A 22,402-nucleotide genomic window follows, 5' to 3' on the forward strand; every position below is an offset into this window, starting at 1 on the left:
AGAAAACTTTGTTGGCATTAATGGAAGTGCATTAGCATGTTTCAAATCGTACCTGTCTGACTGCGATCAATTCGTAGCAGTGAATGAAGAGGTATCACATTGATCACAAGTGCAGTATGGAGTACCTCAAGTCTCAGTACTTGGGCCGTTACTTTTCACGCTTTACATGTTACCCTTGGGAGATATCATCAGGAAACATGGTGTTAGCTTTCACTGTTATACTGATGATACTCAGCTCTATATTTTTTCGTGGCCCGGCGAAACATACCAATTAAAAAAACTGGTGCATAGTCGGTTGCAGTATGCACGGAATGAATAGTCGATATAAAAAACTGGATGACGAGTAATTTCTTACTGCTAAATTCTGAAAAAACGGAGATGTTAACTATTGGACCTAAAACCTCTGCATGTAATAACCTAGAACACTGTCTAACACTTGATGGCTGCTCTGTCAATTCTTCGTCATTAGTTAGGAACCTAGGTGTGCTATTTGATAGCAATCTTTCCTTTGAAAGTCACATTTCTAGCATTTATAAAAGTGCATTTTTCCATCTCAAAAATAATCTAAATTATGACCTATGCTCTCAATGTCAAATGCAGAAACGTTAATTCATGCGTTCATGACCTCAAGGTTAGATTATTGTAATGCTTTATTGGGTAGTTGTTCTGCACGCTTAATAAACAAACTCCAGCTGGTCCAAAATGCAGCAGCTAGAGTTCTTACTAGAACCAGGAAGTATGACCATATTAGCCCAGTTCTGTCAACACTGCACTGGCTCCCTATTAAACATTGTATATATTTTAAAATCTTGCTTATTACTTATAAAGCCCTGAATTGTTTAGCACCTCAGTATTTGAGTGTGCTCTTATTGCACTATAGTCCTCCACGTCCACTGCTTTCTCAAAACTCTGGCAATTTGATAATACCTAGAATATCAAAATCAACTGCTGGCGGCAGATCCTTTCCCTATTTAGTGCCCAAACTCTGGAATAACCTACCTAACATTGTTCGGGAGGCAGACACACTCTGTCAGTTTAAATCTAGATTAAAGACCCATCTCTTTAACCTGGCTTACACATAACACACTGACACAATTCTAATATTCAAATCCATTAAAGGATTGTTAGGCTGCATTAATTAGGTCAGCTGGAACCGGGAACACTTCCCATAACACCCGATGTACTTGTTACATCGATAGAAGAATGGCATCTACGCTAATATTAGTCTGTTTCTTTCTTATTCCGAGGTCACCGTAGTTATCAGATCCAGTCTGTATCCAGATCTTATGGTCACGGCAGTCACCCGGATCCAGCACGGATCCAGCCCAGATGGTGGCTCAGGACCTAGAGATGAACTCGACAGCCCTGAATGTCAGCGGAGACCAGAACAACTAGATGAGCCCCAGAGACAGATCCCCAGTGAAGATCTTGTCTCCTAGACGGCCATCAAGATAAGACCACAGGAACCAGATGAGTCCTCCGCACAATCTGACTTCGCTGGAACAACCTGCTGGTTCGTCTGGCCATAGGAGAACTCGCCCCCGACTGAGCCTGGTTTCTCCCAAGGTTTTTTTCTCCATTCTGTCACCGATGGAGTTTTGGTTCCTTGCCGCTGTCGCCTCTGGCTTGCTTAGTTGGGGACACTTATTTTCCAGCGATATCGTCGACTTGATTCCACAGATACTATTTAGGCCGAACTAAGCTGGATGATGACATCACTGAATTCAATGATGAACTACCTTTAACTGAAAATTGAGTGTTTACTATTGTCATTTTGCATTATTGACACACTATTTTCCTATTTAATACTGTAAAGCTGCTTTGACACAATCTGTATTGTTAAAAGTGCTATATAAATAAAGGTGATTTGACTTGACTTGCTGTTATTTGTGTACATTGCATAGGTGTTCCACAACAATACAATGCAGTGTCTGTGCAACATATCTTTCTTTTAAGGCCTTAGAACTGTAGTTTGCCATAGATCATGTGAAACTTGTGAGGTTTCACATGCAGTTGGTTGCAGTCAAACTTCTCTTTCCTCTAAACAATGAAGTCTTTCAGTACCTGCTTGACAATACCTGTAAATATAGTCCATGGGCTGATTGCATGAACACTTTTTACGGTTAGATGTGAGGGGGTCTGGCAGAGAACATAGAGCATCTTACATTTGAACACATTGTTTCGTATGAGTGTATGGCGTTGTCATTGCTACGACTCTGAATGCTGCTCAAAATTCTGCCATGCCACATGCCACCACTCACATATTTTTCTATTAAATTATGTTTTATTTGTCCTAAATCATTGTTATTGCACTTACTGACTTCAACCTAAAATTTGTATTGTGTATAGACATTTTTTCACTAACAAATCTATTGTGTTGTCCTTTCTAATATTTTCATTTGCGCTTTTGAGCTTTTTTCAAACACCAAACTGATTAATGCCACTTTGTTCATTCTTAAAGTGATTTTGTTCCTGGTGATTAGATTCACTGATTTTGAGTGCCGCCTTGAGCTTGAGCACGACAGTACAGAGTGACGTGTTCCAGTGATCTTGCTGTGATGAGGTTTGGCTCTTCTCGTCCTGTGTGCTGCTAACTGACATTACATTAGATTCCAGCAGATGACTTAATGGACCTGTTTTGGGTGAAATGATTACTAAGGACTTTGTTGCAAAGCCAAACAGAACTTAGGGAACAATTAAGCAATTAAATGGAAATATATATAATGACAAGTTTAAAGGGATAGTTCACCCAAAAATTCATAATTTTCTCACCCTCAAACTGTTCTGTACCTGTATGAATTTCTTTCTTCTGTTGAACATAGAAGGACGGTATTTTGAAGAATGGGGTAACCAAACAGTCGCTGGTCCACATTGATTTGATATGGTGAAAATACTGTGGAAGTCAGTGGGGACCGGAAATTGTTTGGTTTCGTTTTTTAAAATATCATCTTATGTGTTCAGCATAAGACAAACATTTATACAGGTTTGGAAAAACTTGAGGGTGAGTAAACGCTGACAGAATTTTCATTTTTTTGGTGAACTATCCATTTAAGGTTAGTAGACCTTTTTTTTCAACCTAACTTTCATTCATTATTAGATTAAGAAGGGCATTCTTAATCTAATAATTTAGGGTTTTCTTATGGGCTTTGTTGCAAAAATGCCCAGATGCTTATTTATTAATTGGTGGTGGTTTCTGTATCTTTTAGCCTTTTGGGTCAAGGTCACGTTCTTCTGATTTTTTCCCTCTGTTTGTAATTAAGATTTGTGGTGCTGGTGTCTTCAACTGGAACGGGTTTGCAAACAGGAAATCAGATTGCATTTCTATGCCCTCTCAATTTAGTTGCTGGTTTTCTTTAAAGCTAACAGCTTTTGCTTGTTTGTCTTTACTTGAGCTGTGTTTATTTTAAATGAAGTTTTTATTTTCAATATCAAATGTTTTCTGCTATCTCAATTTAGTATGCAAAGAAAGTAACCTAGAAGTAAACTACAGTATAAATAAGCCATTTGTAGATTGATCTCCCCATCATCAAAAAGTGTAAGCCTGTCGGCAGGTTGATACCAGTCCAAATGCTCTGTACCCGAGCCACATTTGAACCAAATTTGAAATATGGACCAAGTTTGGCCCTGAACACTAGGCATCTAAACACTGAGTGTAATGATTGGTGCCAAATGTGGTTGCATATTCTCAGCCTAGTATAATACCTAGTAAAATGTCAGTCTATGAAGTTACATTAAGACAGGTGATGCCTTTCTCTATGCAGTACTGAAAGTAGTGACATAACATGAAAAATTCTCTTGATTGTTTAGAACCCATTTTCAAATTAGTTTGAGATTTGTTTACACATAGTCATTGAGGTGGCTTTTGCAAGTTTGCAAATTTTAAGTAGATTTGAGTTTTCGTTCATTGGCTCTGAATCTCAAGATACATACCTAGTTTCAACATTACTTATTCTTCAGACATTCTGCTTTAAATACAATAAGTATCAGCTGTATACAAAGTGACCAACATTTGCTTTTTAGCCACTAAACGATGGGACTGAACGATGTAGGGCCTTGAAAATGAAGATTCCAAAAGAAAAGTTTAAGAACTAGAATCTAAAATCATATTGCGATATATTTAATATTTCTTGAGTTATAGGCATGCAAACTTTGGAAAAAGAATAGTTATGAGACTCAGACAGGTATGTTCAATGCAGTTGTTTTGACAGAATTAAACAAGCTACATAACTAGTTTCAACATTATTTGTTCTTCAGACATTCCTCTTTAAAACAAAAAAGTATCATACTTTTGCAAATTGACACACATTTGGTCTTTGACCACTAAAATATGTACATTTTAACAATTTACTCCTGGAGCCATTTTAAAATTCCAATATCTCTGGAACCGACCCATATAGGGCCTTAAAAATGAAGATGCCAACAGGAAAGTTTGTTAAGACCCAATATCTAAAGGGGCATTAAGATATATTTTATACTTCTTGATTTACAGGCATGCAAACTTTGAAGAAAAAAATCTATTTTTTAATGGTCACCATTGGTAATGCAACAAAGATTGTTAAAGTGAACAAATTTTACTAACAGACCTACCATGTAAACATAACATTATGATGCTGCCATCTTTCTAAAGTAATTTTTACCCCCTTGGCTCTGAATCTCAGGTGAAAATTGCCATTTTGACCTCCCTCTACAAAATAGTGAATTACTCAGTAAATATTCATCCATGACATTTAATATTTTGGCTTCCATTACTATACAGTGCATGTCTGTCTTTCTTCAGAAAAAAATCTAAAATTTGAGCCGGGGACCTGGTTGAGTTGACACGGAATGATAGAGTAAATATTTAGAAAATATTTTGGCACTTTTGTGCTGTTTCAGTTTAAAAGACATCATTTCAGTCATTGCCTGTTAAAAATGCAAATATTGGCTGATGCACATTGATATGCTTACCAATATAGTGTGCAACTTTTGGGATAATCTTAAAAAAAATGTCTTTCAAAATTTGCAAGTTAAGAGTATTCAAGATTGATTTTCTCTTTGCAGGATTACCTTGCTCACATTATAGATACAGGAGATCTTCCCATCAAGCCAGAACAGGTGTGTGCTCTGTTTGGAAACATAGAGGACATTTATGAGTTTAACAGGTAAGAAATCGTTCATTATTAGCTTGTTTTTGCAGCCCAACAAAATTAAACCAGCACCAGTCATTTATTGATGCATGTACAGACACTGGAATGCATAGGTTTTCTATACAAAGAACATCTTAATTTGAAGACATTATGATGTTATTTTAATTTCTTATTTAATAACAATGGTGACTAAAGGCTGAAAGATAGCTGTAACAAGCTATCTTGTCTGAAATATAGCTGTTATTAGAGCCCACACCAAAGAAGGATTTTTTTTTTACCGTTTTGTAGTTGTCACTTAAATGCTGATGATTAAATGAAGTAAATGAAAAAATTAATTAACAGAATATTAAAAGAATGATTAATAGCTGTTCCTGACAGGTATTTATTGATGAATAGTCCACACAAAATGTTTATGTCTTTGGTCTACTAAAAGATTGACTCACCAACTCCCTAATTTGGGTGGGCGGAATGAGAAATCTATGGAGCTTATAATATGACAAAACTAATTGAAATTGTATTGTGTAAATTTGAATTATTTACAAGTGTCATTTAACAAAACTGAATATTATGTGGCATTTACCATAGTTCTGAATTAGATTTTTTTTTTACTTGAATATTAAACATTTGAAATTTAACACAACTGGATGTTTTAATGGCAGAGTTTTAAAGACATGTATTTTCAAACAGCAAATTTTTAGTTCTGAAATCTTAGCCTGCAAATATCCAGTTTTTAAAAATACAGCTTCAAGTTTTCAAGATAAAGAGGAAATTCGGAACATCAAATTAAATTTGTTTTTAAATGTATATTATAAGCTCCATAGAAATCTTATATAACAGTAAAAGCAATTTTTCACAGTAATGGTACATTCACAAGGGGCGTCAGCGTCAATGCTTCTCGTTTACTTTGAATGGAGTGAAGTCAAGCATTGCCGAACTGAATTGTGAGTCTGTTGCGTCGCGTTAAAGTTGAAAACTTTTCAAGCACCAATGCAGGCGTCAGCCAATAAGATCACCTTATGCAAATACCCTGGTGCTAGCCAATCGCATTCATGCAACACCAGAAAACTAATGTGATTGGCTGTTGTCACTCTTGACAGTCGCATCAGTACCAAGCATGCCCTCCATTAAGCGTCCTCGCACCATGTGAATGTACCATAAAAGGCATTTTGGGAGTTTTTACTGATTTTATTTGCATTACAAAAACAGGGCTTGGTGAGAGTTTAACTATTTGGGAAAACCAAATTGGGATTTCACTTATAAAAAATAAAATATATTTATTTTTCCTTTTTTAATTTTCTTTAAAGAAGTTCAGGTTTGCTGTGCTTGTATATAAAAGCTGCACAAGAAGAGAATGTTACCATTAACCTTTTTTTCTAATTTCTTTCTCCACTTCAGTTGTTTAAGGCCACACTTAAACTGTTGGTTTTATGGAATCTATTCAATACGACTATAAAAAAACAACAATAATGTATTATTACCAAACTCCATGTCAGTGAGTGCAGAGTAAAAACGTATATTGCCAGAGAACCAGTGAGAACAGGGGAAACCTTCAGCATGTCATATAAGTGACCAAATGCTACCTTTGCCATTTTTAGTCTCATTTGCTGCTTTGGCGAATGTTAATTTTGCATTCGTCATGCAACTATTCATGCGCTTCAGAACACTTGCCTAATTATTTTTTTTTTTTTACAGTCGCACAGTAATTTTCAGTTGCAGAATGTGACTGAAATGGTATTGTAGAGCCCTGGGCTGATATCTATTTTTGTAGCTTTGTCACATTTTTTACGCATGTGCCTTCATACTCACATGTACAAAGAGTCCTTTTTGTTCGAGCACACTCCCTGCTTTAACATGATATGAAAGAGGAAAAGAGAAGACAGAAACTACTAAACTGTCCGAATAAGCTTATGCTTACCGTATGTTAAGAATTTATAAATTCTCTCATGTATTTTTCATGAATCTTTTTCTAATTTGAATTTACATTTGCATATACATTTGTTAGATGCTTTAATTAAAAGTGAATTGCAGTCCACTCATTTAGCCAGTATGTCCATTTCCTGAAAATCAAACACATTACCTTGCCGTTGTTAGTGCCATGCTGTATCTGAGCTAAAGGGAGACTAAAACATTAAAGACTTGAGGTGCACTTTTCTTTTTTGTGTTTTGGTACATAAACTATGATTTGTTAGGCACAGGGACATTCTCATTCTAAAGAACTATTGTGTGGACAAAAATCTACTTATATCTGTTACTACTAATATCTTATAATGTTAGGTAATCAGTAGCATATAGGTGGCTTAAAGCTGTGACTCTAGATTAGAGCTTTTAACTTTTTAAAGTTTTTTTTCCCTCACACTGTTCCTTAAAAAGGCTTTATGGAGCCTTGAACACACAGGGTTCTTCACCTTTTCCCATCTAACCAATCATCAATATATTGTTTTTGAACATTGTCCGCTCACCTGTTGTCAGGTGTTGGTCTTACTGCAGAGAGATACTTTTCTCCTCAACACCATACAGTAAGTGAGTGAATAATTGCCATATTTCTGTTTGTGGTGTGTCACAAATGCATGACACAGAAAGTGTAGACTTCTGTATGCTGTGGGGTTTGCTGTGGTCATCTAAGCCCTGAGTTTTGCTTTCAAATCCATTTAAACATGGATTGAACTACACTTAATGGACAGGAGATTCAGATTTCTTATAACAGTGGCAAAGCAAATGCTGTCAGTTAAAATGAAAGATAATACATTGAATCTAACAATCAAGTATTCTTACTTTTAAAAATATTGCCATCCAATTATTTGTTTGCAATTTCAAATTTCAAATCACCAAAAAAAAAAAGTTTTAGTTTAAAGAGATAGTGATTATTATTTATACATGTAATCATTTATGCAATAGTGTATTTTTTCATGTTCGTTTTTAAAAGGAATAAGCCACTTGCTGCTGTTCATTAAAGTGATTTTATTTTAATACAATTAAAGAGATTTAAGGTGTTCCATCAAGGCATTGCTTTATTAATCACACGCATGGACATAGAAAGAGTGGTAAGAGACGTTCATTTTTTTTTCACTGACCACAGAAGGATGACTGACTTACAGATTGCATGTGCTGTTAATTCTGTATCACAAGGCCTTTTGCAAGCTTAACGCTATAATGGCCTTAATGGGGCTGTTTTTCTTTACAGAAGTGTGCAGAGCATGTGGTGTTTTAATAATCATTAGTTACAGTAAAGTTGTTTGTGATCTGTAAACATGCTTTCTCCTTACTTTTAGTGAGCTCCTTCAATCACTGGACATGTGTGACAATGATCCTGTGGCCATTGCCAGATGCTTTGTGATCAAGGTGAAGTTCAAGCTGACCCCAGTGCCTTTCAAGGCTTTAGATCTGATCATATTCGAATAATATGTTTATGAAACTAAACAGGAAATATATCTGTAATGATGAGTGTTTATGTTTATTCAGTAAGTTCTTTAACACCTTTACTTGAAAACAACTTCAAAATACTTAAGCTCCAGAAAAACAGTGCCGTAATTACAGTGTATGGTGATTTCCAAATCGAATTATGTAAATGAGGCTCATTGCAGCTGAATATTTGCATTGTGTGATGTGATTGGGTGTTGTTGAGAAACACTTTACTGTCTATGGTTTTCCTCTCTGTTTTTAGCGTGAATATTTTGACATCTACACACAATATTGCACCAACTACCCAAAGTAAGTGGCACTGAATGCTCAAAGTGACACATATTATGATGAAGAGCCTCTGGCTAGATGGTCAGATTAATGTGCACCAAAGAAAAGCACCTTTGGTTTCTGTCTAATTTGGAGGGGAGTTAAAATATTACCTGGACATTTCTTGACAGGATTTATGAGATGTACACTTTAAAAAATCGAATTATGTAAATGAGGCTCATTGCAGCTGAATATTTGCATTGTGTGATGTGATTGGGTGTTGTTGAGAAACACTTTACTGACTATGGTTTTCCTCTCTGTTTTTAGCGTGAATATTTTGACATCTACACACAATATTGCACCAACTACCCAAAGTAAGTGGCACTGAATGCTCAAAGTGACACATATTATGATGAAGAGCCTCTGGCTAGATGGTCAGATTAATGTGCACCAAAGAAAAGCACCTTTGGTTTCTGTCTAATTTGGAGGGGAGTTAAAATATTACCTGGACATTTCTTGACAGGATTTATGAGATGTACACTTTAATGCATATAGTATTCATCAAACGTCGTTAAACTGCATCAAAACTATAAGTGTTTTTCAATTCAATAACTAATATTAATGCAGTGGTTGGTCAAATAATTCATGACCAATAAGGTTTTTAATACCTGAACAAGCACACAAATTCAGAGTCAATACCAGGCATTACTGAACTAATGTGTGGGGACAGTAAAATGCATTACATATAATTATTTTGCCATAGCAGCAGTGCATACAAAACAATCTACAGACAAAACGTATAGTAAAATCAAGCACAGACATAAAATCTTTATGCAGTTTAAAAACAATTAAGAGTTATGTGTATTATGTGATACGTGTACAGTTTTAGATGGATGTGGATGTAGATGTCATCGTTAATACAAGTCAACCACCAATCAATAGTCACTAGTGCCTCTGCACATGAGTGATAGGTCTTACTGTAGGTGCTATTTCTGTTTGGAGCATTATGTATTTCCTTTGTAAACTTTGATGATTAATGAATTATCAGAGAGTTATTGTTATCATCAATTTGTATAATGACATATTTGTTAGTGTGGTGTGCTGTGCTGTTTTGACTGTTCATACTCTCTCCATAGCTCTGTGGCTGCTCTAACAGACTGCATGAGAAACAAAACTCTTGCCAAGTTCTTCAGGGAGAGGCAAGCTGCTTTAAAGCGATCCCTGCCTCTGGGATCTTACCTTCTCAAGCCTGTCCAGAGGATCCTCAAATATCATCTTTTACTACAGGTTAGACAACCACTCTCAGGATAATGCTTTAGAGAGTAGCAAAGGCTTCAAATCACCTACCGTGAGCAATGCTTCCATTATCATGCATGATCATTTTTGTTGGACTATGATAGTTTTTTGCATTTGGAAGGGTCAAAGTACGCACATCCAAAATAAGTCTTGGCCAGGTGCAAGATCAAAAGGTACATCAAATATTAGAAAAAAGATCTGCACACTGTTATTCTCCCTTTATTCAAAAAAATTAAAAATAGCAACGTTTTAGTCAAAGACCTTCGTCAGGCAAACACATTTTTTTGCATTTGGAAATTGTTTTTTTTTCTTTTCTCATTCTTGTATACATTCTTGTGCATTTGCAAGATATTTATTGAAAGAGTTAAGGGGAAAGAGCTATATCATGGGTTCTCGAGCAAAACAGATCACAGGTCTGTGTTACTAGGGTAAAAACCCAAAATGCACATTATTCAAATGTAAAATAACCATATGAATGTGCATTTGTATAATTGTGGATAGCAATTTTTTTCATCTTTTTAAAAGGGAAAAACATTGCCATTCTTGTTTGTTGTTGACATCAAAGGCTGTGCATTTAATCAAACTACAACAGTGATTCTAGTGGGGCCCACTAGGGGGCCTCAGTAAACTTCCAATTGGTTTAAATATGACTTAAAATTATGTAAAATGAGACAAAACAACCATTAAAATTAAAAAGATAAAATAATAAAAATCAAGATATAGTTATTATTTATTTTACCCCCCCTCAACAACTGTTTTTAATAGAGGAACCAGGATTCCCAAAGACTTTGAAAATCTACATATATGAGGGAATCCCCTTAATCTTTGTTCAGTAAATCACAAACAACTGGAAAAGTCTTGGGGCCTTCAAATATTGTTGTGGACAACAGGGTACCTTGGAGTCAAAAAGATTGAGAACCACTGCTCTACACTATTTTGATGGAAATCCATTGGTCACTTGGTAATAGAGTGTGATACTTGGGGAAAATCCTATTTATGCAAATGCATTTACTATTTTTTTTTATTTAGCCTGTAATGTAAATGATTGTGAATATTGTTGAGCCTTTACAGTTTAAGGTAATGTTAAAAGAATATCATGGTTGATTTCATGATTGCCATTTTTGTTGCTTTTATGCAATAAACAATTTTGGATTTATTTGGATGTTTTTTATATTGTAGGAGATTGCCAAGCACTTTGATCCAGAGGAGGAGGGTTATGAGGTGGTGGAGGAGGCCATTTACACTATGACTGGTGTTGCGTGGTATATAAACGACATGAAGAGAAAACATGAACATGCAGTCCGTCTTCAGGTGAGCTTGCAAACACACAAAGAAGTTGTGTTATGAGCATGTTTCACTGCTCTTGTTTATGTGCTCAGGCATGTTTAGTGAAGATATTAACCAATTCATGATCTCTGTACCTCCATAATCTATCTCAGGAGGTCCAGTCTCTGCTCATAAACTGGAAGGGACCTGATCTGACTACATATGGAGAATTGGTTCTCGAGGGCACCTTTCGTGTCCATCGTGCCAAGAATGAACGTACGCTCTTTCTCTTTGATCGCATGCTCCTTATCACCAAACGCAGAGGAGAACATTACGTCTATAAGACACACATCTCGGTATGACTTTATCTGTTTTCATAGAGAAGTATTTTGTTTTTCATTCATTTATTTTCTGAACAGTCAGCACTAATGTAGTGTGAAGCCTTTACTGCTTATGAATTTTAAGAGGTAATGCCTCTTGTTTGGTGAAGCTGCCATTGTTTTCTCTTTTGTTTCTCTTTACTTACCACAGTGCTCAACGCTCATGTTGATTGAGAGTGCCAAGGATTCTCTGTGCTTCAGTGTCACTCATTACAAGCATCCCAAACAACCTCATTCTGTCCAGGTGTGTCTTCAATGATTAGCGCCTTTACATATATACAAATATTTTATTCATAAAGAAATAGTTCCGCAAAAACTGTCTGTCATTATTTTCCGATTGCAGTGTAACATGTATTCCATTTTTACAAAAAAGTAGAAATCTTTAAAAGACCCCTGTGGTGAAAATCTAGTTTTTAACATTGTTTACATGCCTATCTGTTTTTTTAAATATGCTTACAGACAAACCAAATTAATTAGTTAACATCATTGCTGCAACATCATTGTACTAGAGATAGTCTTAAAAATGTGGTTTGAAACAGCCCATTTCCTACGGTTAAACATGTAACCAATCCCGTCAACTTGTGAAGCTTTTCATATCATTAGCAAAGCATTTCTACCTAAGGATGTTGATAATTAGGAAGTAGCTATTTGAGATCCCGAACGGGAACATGGTTTATGTAGGTCCTGTCCTGTCCTTACTGGTGTCCCTCAGGGCTCAGTTCTTTGTCCCTTGTTTTTTACCATTTATATTAACCCACTTGGCTAGCTTTTAAGCTCTCTTGACCTTAACTGTCATTTTTATGCTGATGACACACAAATGTGTATACATTCAAAAACAAGGTCAATTTGTGGACGTTTCTCATCTTTTCAACTGTATTTTTGAGATTATGGATATGGATGCCTAATAATTTTCAATTAAAATGCTTTTTGGCTCTCCCCATCAGCTGCGTACTGCTGGCTCTATAGCTTTGTCAGTTGATGGTGTTGCCTTTGAGTTACAAAGAAAAAAAAATAAAAAATCTTGGAGTCCTCTTTGATGCCAGCCTGTAATTTAAGCTTTTGTACACTCTTAAGCTTTTTGTAAGACCTCCTTTCATTTTAGAAATAATGCACATGTATTGCCTATGCTGTCCTTTTCTGTTGCCGAAAGGTTGATTAACTTTTGTTTTCTTGCACATTGACTACTGTTATGTTATACTTATTGGTGTATCTAAATCCTCCCTTAATAAACTACAATATTTGTAAAAAATAAATAAATAAAAACTCAGCAGCTGGAATCCCATCAGGGGCCATGGTTGGTGACCATATAACCTCTATTTTTTTTTGTTTCATTGGCTTCCTGTCAGGTATAGATTTGAATATCCTTATGCTGACGTACAAGGCTTTGCATGATCTGGCTCCACAATATTTGGCCAAACTTCTAACGCCTTTCACACCAATTCACAATTTGAGATTCTCTCACTGTGGCTTCTTAGTTTTTCCTAAAACACAACTTTGCTTGAGGAATGACTGGGCCTTTTTATCCTATGTTCCAAAACTGTGGAATTCTCACCCGGCTGCCATTAGAAATGCAAATTCATTAGGCATTTTTCAATCTCATCTTAAAACATATTATTTTAGAATAGCTTTTACTTGATTATCTGTTCTTTTTTGTAATTTTTTTTGTTTGTTATATTTAAAGTGTAATGTTTTACATTGTTGTGCAAAGCACTTTGACAAAGTTATTTTTAAAATTGCTGTACAAAATACATTTATTATTATTATTACCATTCTGATATCACCTTGTAGACAGCCCTGTATAATTCACTATTCCTCTTCTTTTTTGGAATTAATTCATTTATTCAACAGATTAATCTTTCAAAACGGATTAATATTGCCGCTTTGTAGCATTTAATACTTCAGTTAACCAAGTAAAAATGGAGCAGGTAGTCTGAGCTGGTTTGAATAAATTAATGCGCATATTCATGACTCCACATATAATAAATTAGTTAAGGGTATAGTGTTATATTCAAGCCATTATAAAGGAATGAAAAAATTATTTACACGGTAAAAACATTAAATGATTATCAAAGATGAGTTTTAAGGAATAAAATTAGTGACTGCAGGGGGACTTTAAAGAATCTTTATGCAGCTCTTGCCCTAAAATGACTCTTCGAAGTTATCTGTCATATATCAAATGTCCACCTTCACTGCAGCTCTTAGATCAATGATAAAACATTGTAATGTTTGGTTTAAAGACATTTCAGATCCAGTGATATTTGTTGCTGTTGACATTCAACATGCATTATTGATGCCATATTTGATTGGAGTGCAAAAAAAAATTATTTTGCTGTTCGTAAAACAAAGCTATCCTATGGCTTTAGAAGACTTAAAATAACCACACATATTATGTTGGATGGACTACTATCATGTTGATCTTGAAAGCTCATGCTCACTATGAGCTGTCACTGTATGAAAATTCTTTAAAATGCTCCTCCTTGTATGTTTCACAGAAAAAAATAAAAGCATATGGTTTTGAGTAAATAATAATAAAAAAATATTATTTTCTTATTGTTTTTGTTTATACAACTCCTGAAATGCAGTATCTTATTTTCACTAGGCTAGGACGGTGGAGGAAAAAAAATTATGGGCTCATCATATTAAACGGCTCATTCTAGAGAACCATCAGGCTGTGATACCACAAAAGGTATGCAATGAATAAAAATTAAAAAAACATTACTAGGTTTTGTATTTAAAATATCTAAAATTATTTTGGACAGATAATAACTTTGTGTTTCTCTTTTAGGCAAAGGAAGCAATCTTGGAGATGGATTCTATTTGTAAATATTTCTAACCACTCATGAATATAATTTCATACCATTTTTCTTTTTTTGTTATGAAAAAAAATGTTTTGATGGACAACTTTTTTTTTCAGACAAAAAGTATAGGTACAGTCCTGAGAAGCTCAAAAAGTCTGTGTCATGCCAGTCAGAGGAGTTTTCTAACTCTAGACAAGGCCGGAGACAATCAGGTAGGTTCCCAATCTAAGTCTTGGTCTTAACTTAGCTTCTTTTAATTGAAACTTTCCAGTTTTACAAAGATGGTCTACTACTTAATCTTCCAACAGAACCATCTAAAGAGATCCTAAAGAACACTGAAGGTAAATCTCAATGTGTCCATTCTGTTCTAACTTTAAGTAAAGATATTGTCCTATATTTAAATAAAAAGATCATAAGTGTTAGCTGCTGGCATGTAATAATGATACAGTGGGATCAGACACTAGTGAAAATGTGTCTATTTTTCTTGTGTAGTAAGACATTTAAAGGGGTGGTTCATTGCGATTTTACTTTTTTAATGTTAGTTAGTGTGTAATGTTGCTGTTTGAGCAAAAACAATATCTGCAAAGTTACGAAGCTGAAAGTTCAATGCAAACGGAGATATTGTCTTTTAAAATTCTGGCAGTTTAATGCCTACAAAAACAGCTGGTAGGGACTACAACAAGTTACTTCCCGGGTTCGTGACATCACAAACCCAGATAAACCCCACCCTCGGGAAAAGGCAGCAAAGGGTTGCTTTAGAGAAGAGGAAGAGAAAACTAGAGGTGCACATAAAAATCTGTTCATATATGAATTGTGATTCTGTCTTCTAATGATTCTAATGGATTCACAAGTTTCAAAATCAATGTTCAAAAGCAGCAGTTCTTAATACTGTTCCTCGCGTCCCCCTGCTCTTCACACGCTCTCGCTCTCTCTCTCTCTCCTCTCTCTCTCATTCAGCTCAGCTCCACAATGAACAATGAACTTTTCCAATTATACACTTATTTTCACATAGCTATGAGAAGCATTAAACATGGATGCACATGCGGTTGCTGTACTGTATTAAAGCTTTAATCAGGATAAAACCGTATATTAAAAGCTAACAGAAGCAGTAGCATTTACAACAGCGTATCTAAAAGTATGAGACAACAACAAACAAAAAACATAGGCCTACCATTAAAAGCCGTGCTTGCACATGTTCTGCGCGATCCTCTTCAGTTTTATCCTCTGCTTCTCAATCGGGCTCAAACTGATAAGCGATATTAACGATGCCGTTGTTTACAATACAATCGGAGCACATGCCGCTGAGGTGAAGGGCGGGACGATTAGACGTGCACTAGAGGCGGTTTTGCCAATCACAACACACTGGGCTAGCTAACCAATCAGAGCCCATCGCCTATTTCTGAGGGTGAGGCTTCATAAAAACAGGAAAAGATCAACCCTTTTCTCAAGGGACAGAGAGGTGTGGAATAAAGGTAAATTATGTGAAAAAGAATGCGTTTTTTTTTTATGAGGCATTAACACATGTTAGACTGCACCCCATAAACACAGTCAAGCCTAGAAAAAACCCAGTGAACCACCCCTTTAAATTGTATTATTAACTTTAATTTAAGCAGAATGTTTAACTGAGAAAATTAACCCCAAAAAAACTGAATGTCTGTTTTTGCTTTGTCTCTCTTTTTCTTTAATGAATGTGACACTCAAGTGGCTCAACAAAAAAAACAATTCAAACCTGAAAATCCATGTTCTTTAAAGCATTATTTGAGAATATTACAAGCACATTGTGCTCAAGTGAAAGCCAGAAATTCTACAAAGTATGCCTAATGTCACAAATGTGCTTACATTTTGGTATTTGAAAAGAAAAGAAGTAATGTTACGTTATGTTCCTGGACCCTACTTTATACCATTTGTATTTCACATATTTCACTGAAATTGTTTGCACCAAGTTATAAACTGTTGATAAAAATGCCTTCAAATTTACTAATATTCTCTTTCTTTTATCTGGCTGATGTCTGGGTGAATTCTTCAGTAATACTAAAGGTAAGACGCCGTTAAATCAACCAAAGGAACATTTAGAATTCAGTTAGATGGGGTTATACAAAACCACAAAGACAGTATATAAAAAAACACAAAGAATGCTAGAAACCACACAAGCAGAAGTTTACAAATTATGCTCTTTTTATTTGATGTGTTGTTTACTTTGTGGTCCACAAGATTGTTGAAATGTTGAAGACGGGTGTGTAAAAGTACAAATACTGACAAATAAAATAAAACTCTCAAGAAGTAGTAAAAGTAATAATGTTCACAATGGCTAGGTAAAAGTAAAAAAGAGAGTTTCCAAAGAAAAGACTACTCAGGTAGTGAGTTACTAGATAGTTACTTAGGATCTGATTAGGAGCAAGCAAGATGATGATGAAGTGATCATGGTGAAGTCAGTTACATGTTTGGCATAAAGGATGTTTCTCTGTGCATGCGTGAGAAATGGTGTCAAAATATTGGAACATAGAGAGTACAGTTGCCCAATGTAAAGGTCCGTTCACACCAAGGACAATAACTATTACAATACCTAAAGTAGTTTTAAGAATTTTTTTAATTCTATGAAAATGGGGAACAATAACAACAAGGAGGAACGATATCAATGGAATAACCTTCAGAATTATTTGAAGCTGATGAGTGATAAAAACAGTGTTGGTCAATCAGAATTTAACCCTGCTTTAAGATACTTAAAGAACATTAAGTAAAAAGTACATTTTTTTAAAAGTTACTTAAGTAGATGTATCAAAGTAAAATGTAGCACGTTACTATCCGCCTCTGTTTTTAGAGTGATGTCAAAGAACAGCTTGTGAGAAGTAGGGCACCTTTATACCAATTCTTTTTCCAAAGAGATATTCTTTTTTTCTTGGTTTGGGTCATGTCCTTATATCTCCTAAGAAGAAATCTTTGTGACTTCATGCCCCAGCATTCTGACAGTGAGGGGGCATTGGCCGTTGACTTGATAGCCGATAGCACTCTTGGCTTATGCGAGTCTTCAGCTGAGAAGCCTGTTGCACAAGACGAATACTCTCCTGAAGCCCTGATTCCCAGTGATAATGAGGAACCCATCCGTACCTCGCCGTCTCTAAAGGCCAGATTGATGCAAGAGAATGGGGATGAAGCAGAAGGGGAGGGAAGTGACTCTGACGATATTCTAATGGAGGACAACCAGGTAGCTGACTTTGCCAGTTCAATGTTGGCTGCCATTTCCTGCTGGCACTATAGAGCCAGAGCTTTGCTTTCCATGGACTTCACAACGGTGAGGTCCTCTGCCACCAAGGGGATTCTGTCATACCCCACCCTGACCTGCAACATGACCTGCATGTCTGCCAAACCTCCCGCCATGTTGCATGTGCTCTCACAGAATGCCTCAATTCACTAACAGCTCACACGGCATAAGCAGAAGCTAACTTTGTAGAGCATCCAGCAATGCTAGAAGAACTAAACAAATTGTAACAAACTTGTTACAGTTCAACACATAATGCATATACTGTATATTACTTCATTAATTTTCTCACTGTATTGCTGAATGTCACTTTGTTGACATCTAGCAGCGGTTATGATCGTTAATGATAAATGTTCACTCTTTTTTATTGTTACAGGTTTTTTTATTCAAATCAGCAATAATAGCTTTATTGAAAAGCAGGCATTTGGCTTGTAGTGTAAAAATAATAAATAAATATGGAAATAAATGCATGTGGGAATAAATACATATAAACACATGAATAAATACATTTATAAATAACTAAAATAAATAAATGTAAAAATGAATGAAAGTATAAGTAAATAAAAGTTAAAAAGAATAAAAATTAATGTAAAATAAATTACAGAAAATAATACATAAAGAAAAAAGGTCATTTAAAAATAAATTCCGGATAAACTATATTTGTTTTTATCAAGTCATTTATTTCTTTATTTTCCTGTTATTACATTTAATTATTTATTTTTAATTTCTGCAGGTTTGGTCCTCCATATTAGAGAATGTTCATATGTTGATTCTCAAATTAAGAACATCAAAAAGCAAAACTGATACTTAAGTATTTAATTTCTTAATCCAGCAAAAGTTTGTCATCTGTAATCAAAATTGATTAACTTGCTCTGTCCCTAACATATTAAATTTTTGGCTGACATCATAAATTCCTAGTATCTTCTCCTCCAGCCTTCTGTCTCCATTCTGGTACCTGACACCCAGTGGCGCCTCCCCCATTTGTCAAAACCATGTTCATTGTTATATCTTGATTTCCCCTTCTTACACTCTCAAGGACAAATCACAAAACCTGGAAACAACCTCTTGCTGGGGTTCCACTGAGAAATTGAAGCCAGATGTGTTTTGTGATCCAGAGTCCAAAGAGATGGAAAAACAGGTCCCAGATATCCAGGATCTGGAGTCTGCAAGAGACAAAGATGATCAGAAAGGTTCTAAAGAAGAGGCATCATCTCTGTTACGGCAGGAAGACACACCTGGTGATTCTTCAGAGGAAGAGGAGGATGTAGAAGAGAAACCAGACTCCACTAGCATCCTACCATCATCTGTGCTTGATAAGGCCAGTGCCATTGCTGAGCACTTTGTGTGTAATGCGCGGCGTAGTAGCGTCAGCACAGAGGAAATGCGCTCCCTCGGTTGTGTATCTCCACATCTTCCCAGCAGGACCGGGAGCACTGTAAGTCTAGGAGATGCCCATGAGCGCCAACATCGCCTTGCTAGCACCTGCTCTGAGTCACATGGAGTTCCACTGACCCAGGAAGCCCTTGCATCAGCAGACTTCATGATCGGGTCATCAGGGGAGGACAGTCTTTTTGACTCGGATCGAAGCATCTACATAAGAAGGGATTCAGTGCTTTCCAGACAAGACCAACTACTCATTGACAAGATTAGGAGCTACTATGAGAATGCAGAACACCAGGATGCTACATTTAGCCTAAAACGTAGAGAGAGCCTCACTTACATTCCAAGTGGGCCAGAACAGTTACCTAAGATTGACAGGTGCAAAAAAACTGAGAACGCTTCATCCTATAGTGAACACTTAGACAATGTTGTTAAAAATGCACTGGATTCTGGGAAAAGGGCTGATTCTAGTCAACACAGTGTTGTCAAGAATCTCAGAGAAAAATTCCAAAACATAAGATAAAAATCACTTGTTTTATGGTACATCTATTGTACGTTTCAAAAGTTGTAGAAAATTGTTGGCTGAAATGAAATACTTGCTTCTTTAATTTCTCTCATCTTTTATGTCTTCACCACTGAAGACAAATGTGTACAGTATGGTCAGCATATATCATGCTGTAGCCAAATAAGTCATCTGGCAAATTTAACCCTCAAAACTAATATTCTTTACATTGTCTATGCTATTTTATGGTATTTTGGACACTGTATGATCATGTGGCCTGCTGATATTGAGAACCCTGTGGATTTTAATGGTCTGAATGTCAGGGAGAAAGTGTAAATATTGTTGTACAGTTTTTGTTGTACATTCATTCTTTGTTATACCATTTACATATTTGATCTAGTAGATATGTATTTGGTAGTCATTTTACATGACATTCTTGTTTATAAATATTTACATTTTGGGTAAGGTTTTTCAATGAATGTCATATTTGAGCTAAGGATTTCTTTAGCAAGAGATCAAGTCTAGTCTATACTACAAAACAAGCCCTAGCAGAGTAGCATAATTAGTCTAGACTCTAAATGTAACAGACCATTTGAAAACATTTGTTTTATTTTACTTTGAACTTTTAAAGACATTTTAAAGTTTTTTAGTAAATGTCATGCATGGAACAATTTTTTCCCCCCCTTTGTACCTAAACCTAGTCTTTGATTAATGGATATAGGCATAGATGCCTTTTGTCTGGAGACTAGATCCAAATGTTTAAAAAGATGAAGATTTTAATGATTTTTTTTAAGCTTACACCAGTGATGCTACTTAAGCTTATTTTAAGATTTGTTGTGATCTTCACAACAAATCAGATTTAACATCAGGTTTTGGGGAGTGTCACAGTTACAAGACAAATATTAACCCTACATGTTTTAGCATTTGAAACACTGTTGGTTTAGCAGCCCGTGATAACAGATCTCTCATTGATCACTGTGTGTGTCTGATATTTATTAAGATTCTATAAATTTCCATATCTGTCTGACTTATTACAAATGCATCAATAAATACTTGTGAAAGTGAAAATTCACTCCCTAATAAAACCAAAGAAAATTCAACTTGCAGACTTGCACATATTTTTTATGTCCCGTGTAATTGAATGTGGTCTTTAGGCCTCAAAATCAAAGTTGTTTTATCTTAATGTTTTATCTTAGTTGTTCAAATCTTATATAGTTAATCCAGCAATATGTATGACTCCTTTTATGTATCTGTCATCCTCTTGTTAGAATACAGTTTAATACAGAACTGTTAATACAGTTATATTAACTGATTTTGGGTATCAGACAAGACTTGAATGACATTTGCATACCAGACATCTTTGCATCTGTTTAGATGTCTTCTGATGGGATCTGGTAAAGATATATATTTAAGAAGAACTTTAGTTTGAAACTATTGGATTAAAATACATTCTATTATTTTTTTAATACTTTCATTTGAAGTATTAAAGAAAAAAATATACATCATCCTAGCCATTAACTGTAGAACAGGATCTCCACAGTAGTCTCCAGGGGCCTCATTTATTAAACGTTTCAGAAAAGATTATTTCTGAAATGTGCTTAGGGTACAGGCACACCTTGAGAAAAATGTGCTTTTCACTACTCCAATAGTGTATGACTGCAGAAAAAAAGAATTAATAATGAAGGAATGTGATAGAGCATTTTGTGTGAAAATAAATCATAAAAGTAGTTTGTTTTATTTAAAGATCTTAGAAATGTATGAGGTGGCATTTTTCCTACAAATACATTAGCTGTTTTTTACTTGTTCAAAATAGTCACTTAAGCAAAGTTTATATTGTTTATTACATTGAATAAATGAGGCCCCTGGTCTTCATTTGGGATTGCTACAATTAAAGATTATAGGTTTTAAAAAATCAATTGTATGTTGTCAACAACAGACTACAAAAGTGTTAACAAGAAAGGTGTGTGCACTCACTCACATTGTTAACACATCCCTTCACGCTGGTGTTTTTCCTTCAACATTTAAACAGGCTCGTATAACCCCACTTCTTAAGAAACCCACTCTTAACTCTTTACAGACCGGTTTCCCTTCTACCTTTCAGTGCAAAAGCACTTGAACGAGTTGTGTTCAACCAAGTCTCAGCCTTTCTCAGACAGAACAACCTCCTGGACAGCAACCAATCTGGCTTCAGAAGTGGACATTCGACATCTTCTATACTTATTTTGCTGGATCTGTCTGCTGCTTTTGATACGGTGAACCACCAGATTCTCCTGTCAACCCTATTGGAAAATGGCGTCTCAGGAACCGCACGCCAGTGGTTTGAGTCTTACCTCTCAGATAGGTCCTTCAAGGTATCTGGGAGAGGTGAGGTGTCCAAGTCACAACATCTAGCTACTGGGGTGCCTCAGGGCTCAGTTCTTGGACCACTTCTCTTCTCTATCTACATGGCATCACTAGGTTCTGTCATTCAGAAACATGGCTTTTCATATCACTGCTATGCTGATGACACTCAACTCTACCTCACATTCCATCCTGATGATCCGACGATAGCTGCTCGTATGACGGACCATTACCTTCAACTCAACCTGGCTAAGACAGAACTGCTTGTGGTTTCAACAAACCCATCACTTTATCAAAATGTCACCATCCAGTTAGGCTCATCAACCATAACTCCTTCAAAAACAGCTAGAAACCTTGGAGTTGTGATTGATGATAAGCTGAATTTCTCAGAC

The 22,402-nt window shown here is 35.7% G+C and overlaps 1 protein-coding gene across 3 annotated transcripts in view; it reads left to right on the top strand.

Annotated features, from left to right (window-relative positions):
• Nucleotides 1-18,234, top strand: part of plekhg3 (pleckstrin homology and RhoGEF domain containing G3) — a 62,673-nt gene extending 44,439 nt beyond the window's left edge. The window contains exons 4-16 of one of the 3 annotated variants that reach the window (XM_016250687.1): nucleotides 5,041-5,141; nucleotides 8,396-8,465; nucleotides 8,788-8,834; nucleotides 9,929-10,079; nucleotides 11,268-11,399; nucleotides 11,528-11,710; nucleotides 11,886-11,978; nucleotides 14,334-14,420; nucleotides 14,520-14,553; nucleotides 14,649-14,744; nucleotides 14,841-14,873; nucleotides 16,559-16,569; nucleotides 17,489-18,234. In XM_016250687.1, coding sequence (XP_016106173.1) covers nucleotides 5,041-5,141; nucleotides 8,396-8,465; nucleotides 8,788-8,834; nucleotides 9,929-10,079; nucleotides 11,268-11,399; nucleotides 11,528-11,710; nucleotides 11,886-11,978; nucleotides 14,334-14,420; nucleotides 14,520-14,553; nucleotides 14,649-14,744; nucleotides 14,841-14,873; nucleotides 16,559-16,569; nucleotides 17,489-17,944 — 1,494 coding nt within the window. In that variant the 3' untranslated portion in view covers nucleotides 17,945-18,234. Of the gene's footprint in view, nucleotides 1-5,040; nucleotides 5,142-8,395; nucleotides 8,466-8,787; nucleotides 8,835-9,928; nucleotides 10,080-11,267; nucleotides 11,400-11,527; nucleotides 11,711-11,885; nucleotides 11,979-14,333; nucleotides 14,421-14,519; nucleotides 14,554-14,648; nucleotides 14,745-14,840; nucleotides 14,874-16,558; nucleotides 16,570-17,460 lie in introns of all 3 variants that reach the window. The other 2 variants (XM_016250689.1, XM_016250688.1) reach the window with 2 other exon arrangements.
• The last annotated feature ends 4,168 nt before the right edge of the window (nucleotides 18,235-22,402 follow it).

The sequence above is a fragment of the Sinocyclocheilus grahami genome, unplaced genomic scaffold (assembly GCF_001515645.1).
Source record: "Sinocyclocheilus grahami isolate Dianchi unplaced genomic scaffold, SAMN03320097.WGS_v1.1 scaffold1002.1, whole genome shotgun sequence".
Taxonomy (NCBI): Eukaryota; Metazoa; Chordata; class Actinopteri; order Cypriniformes; family Cyprinidae; genus Sinocyclocheilus; species Sinocyclocheilus grahami.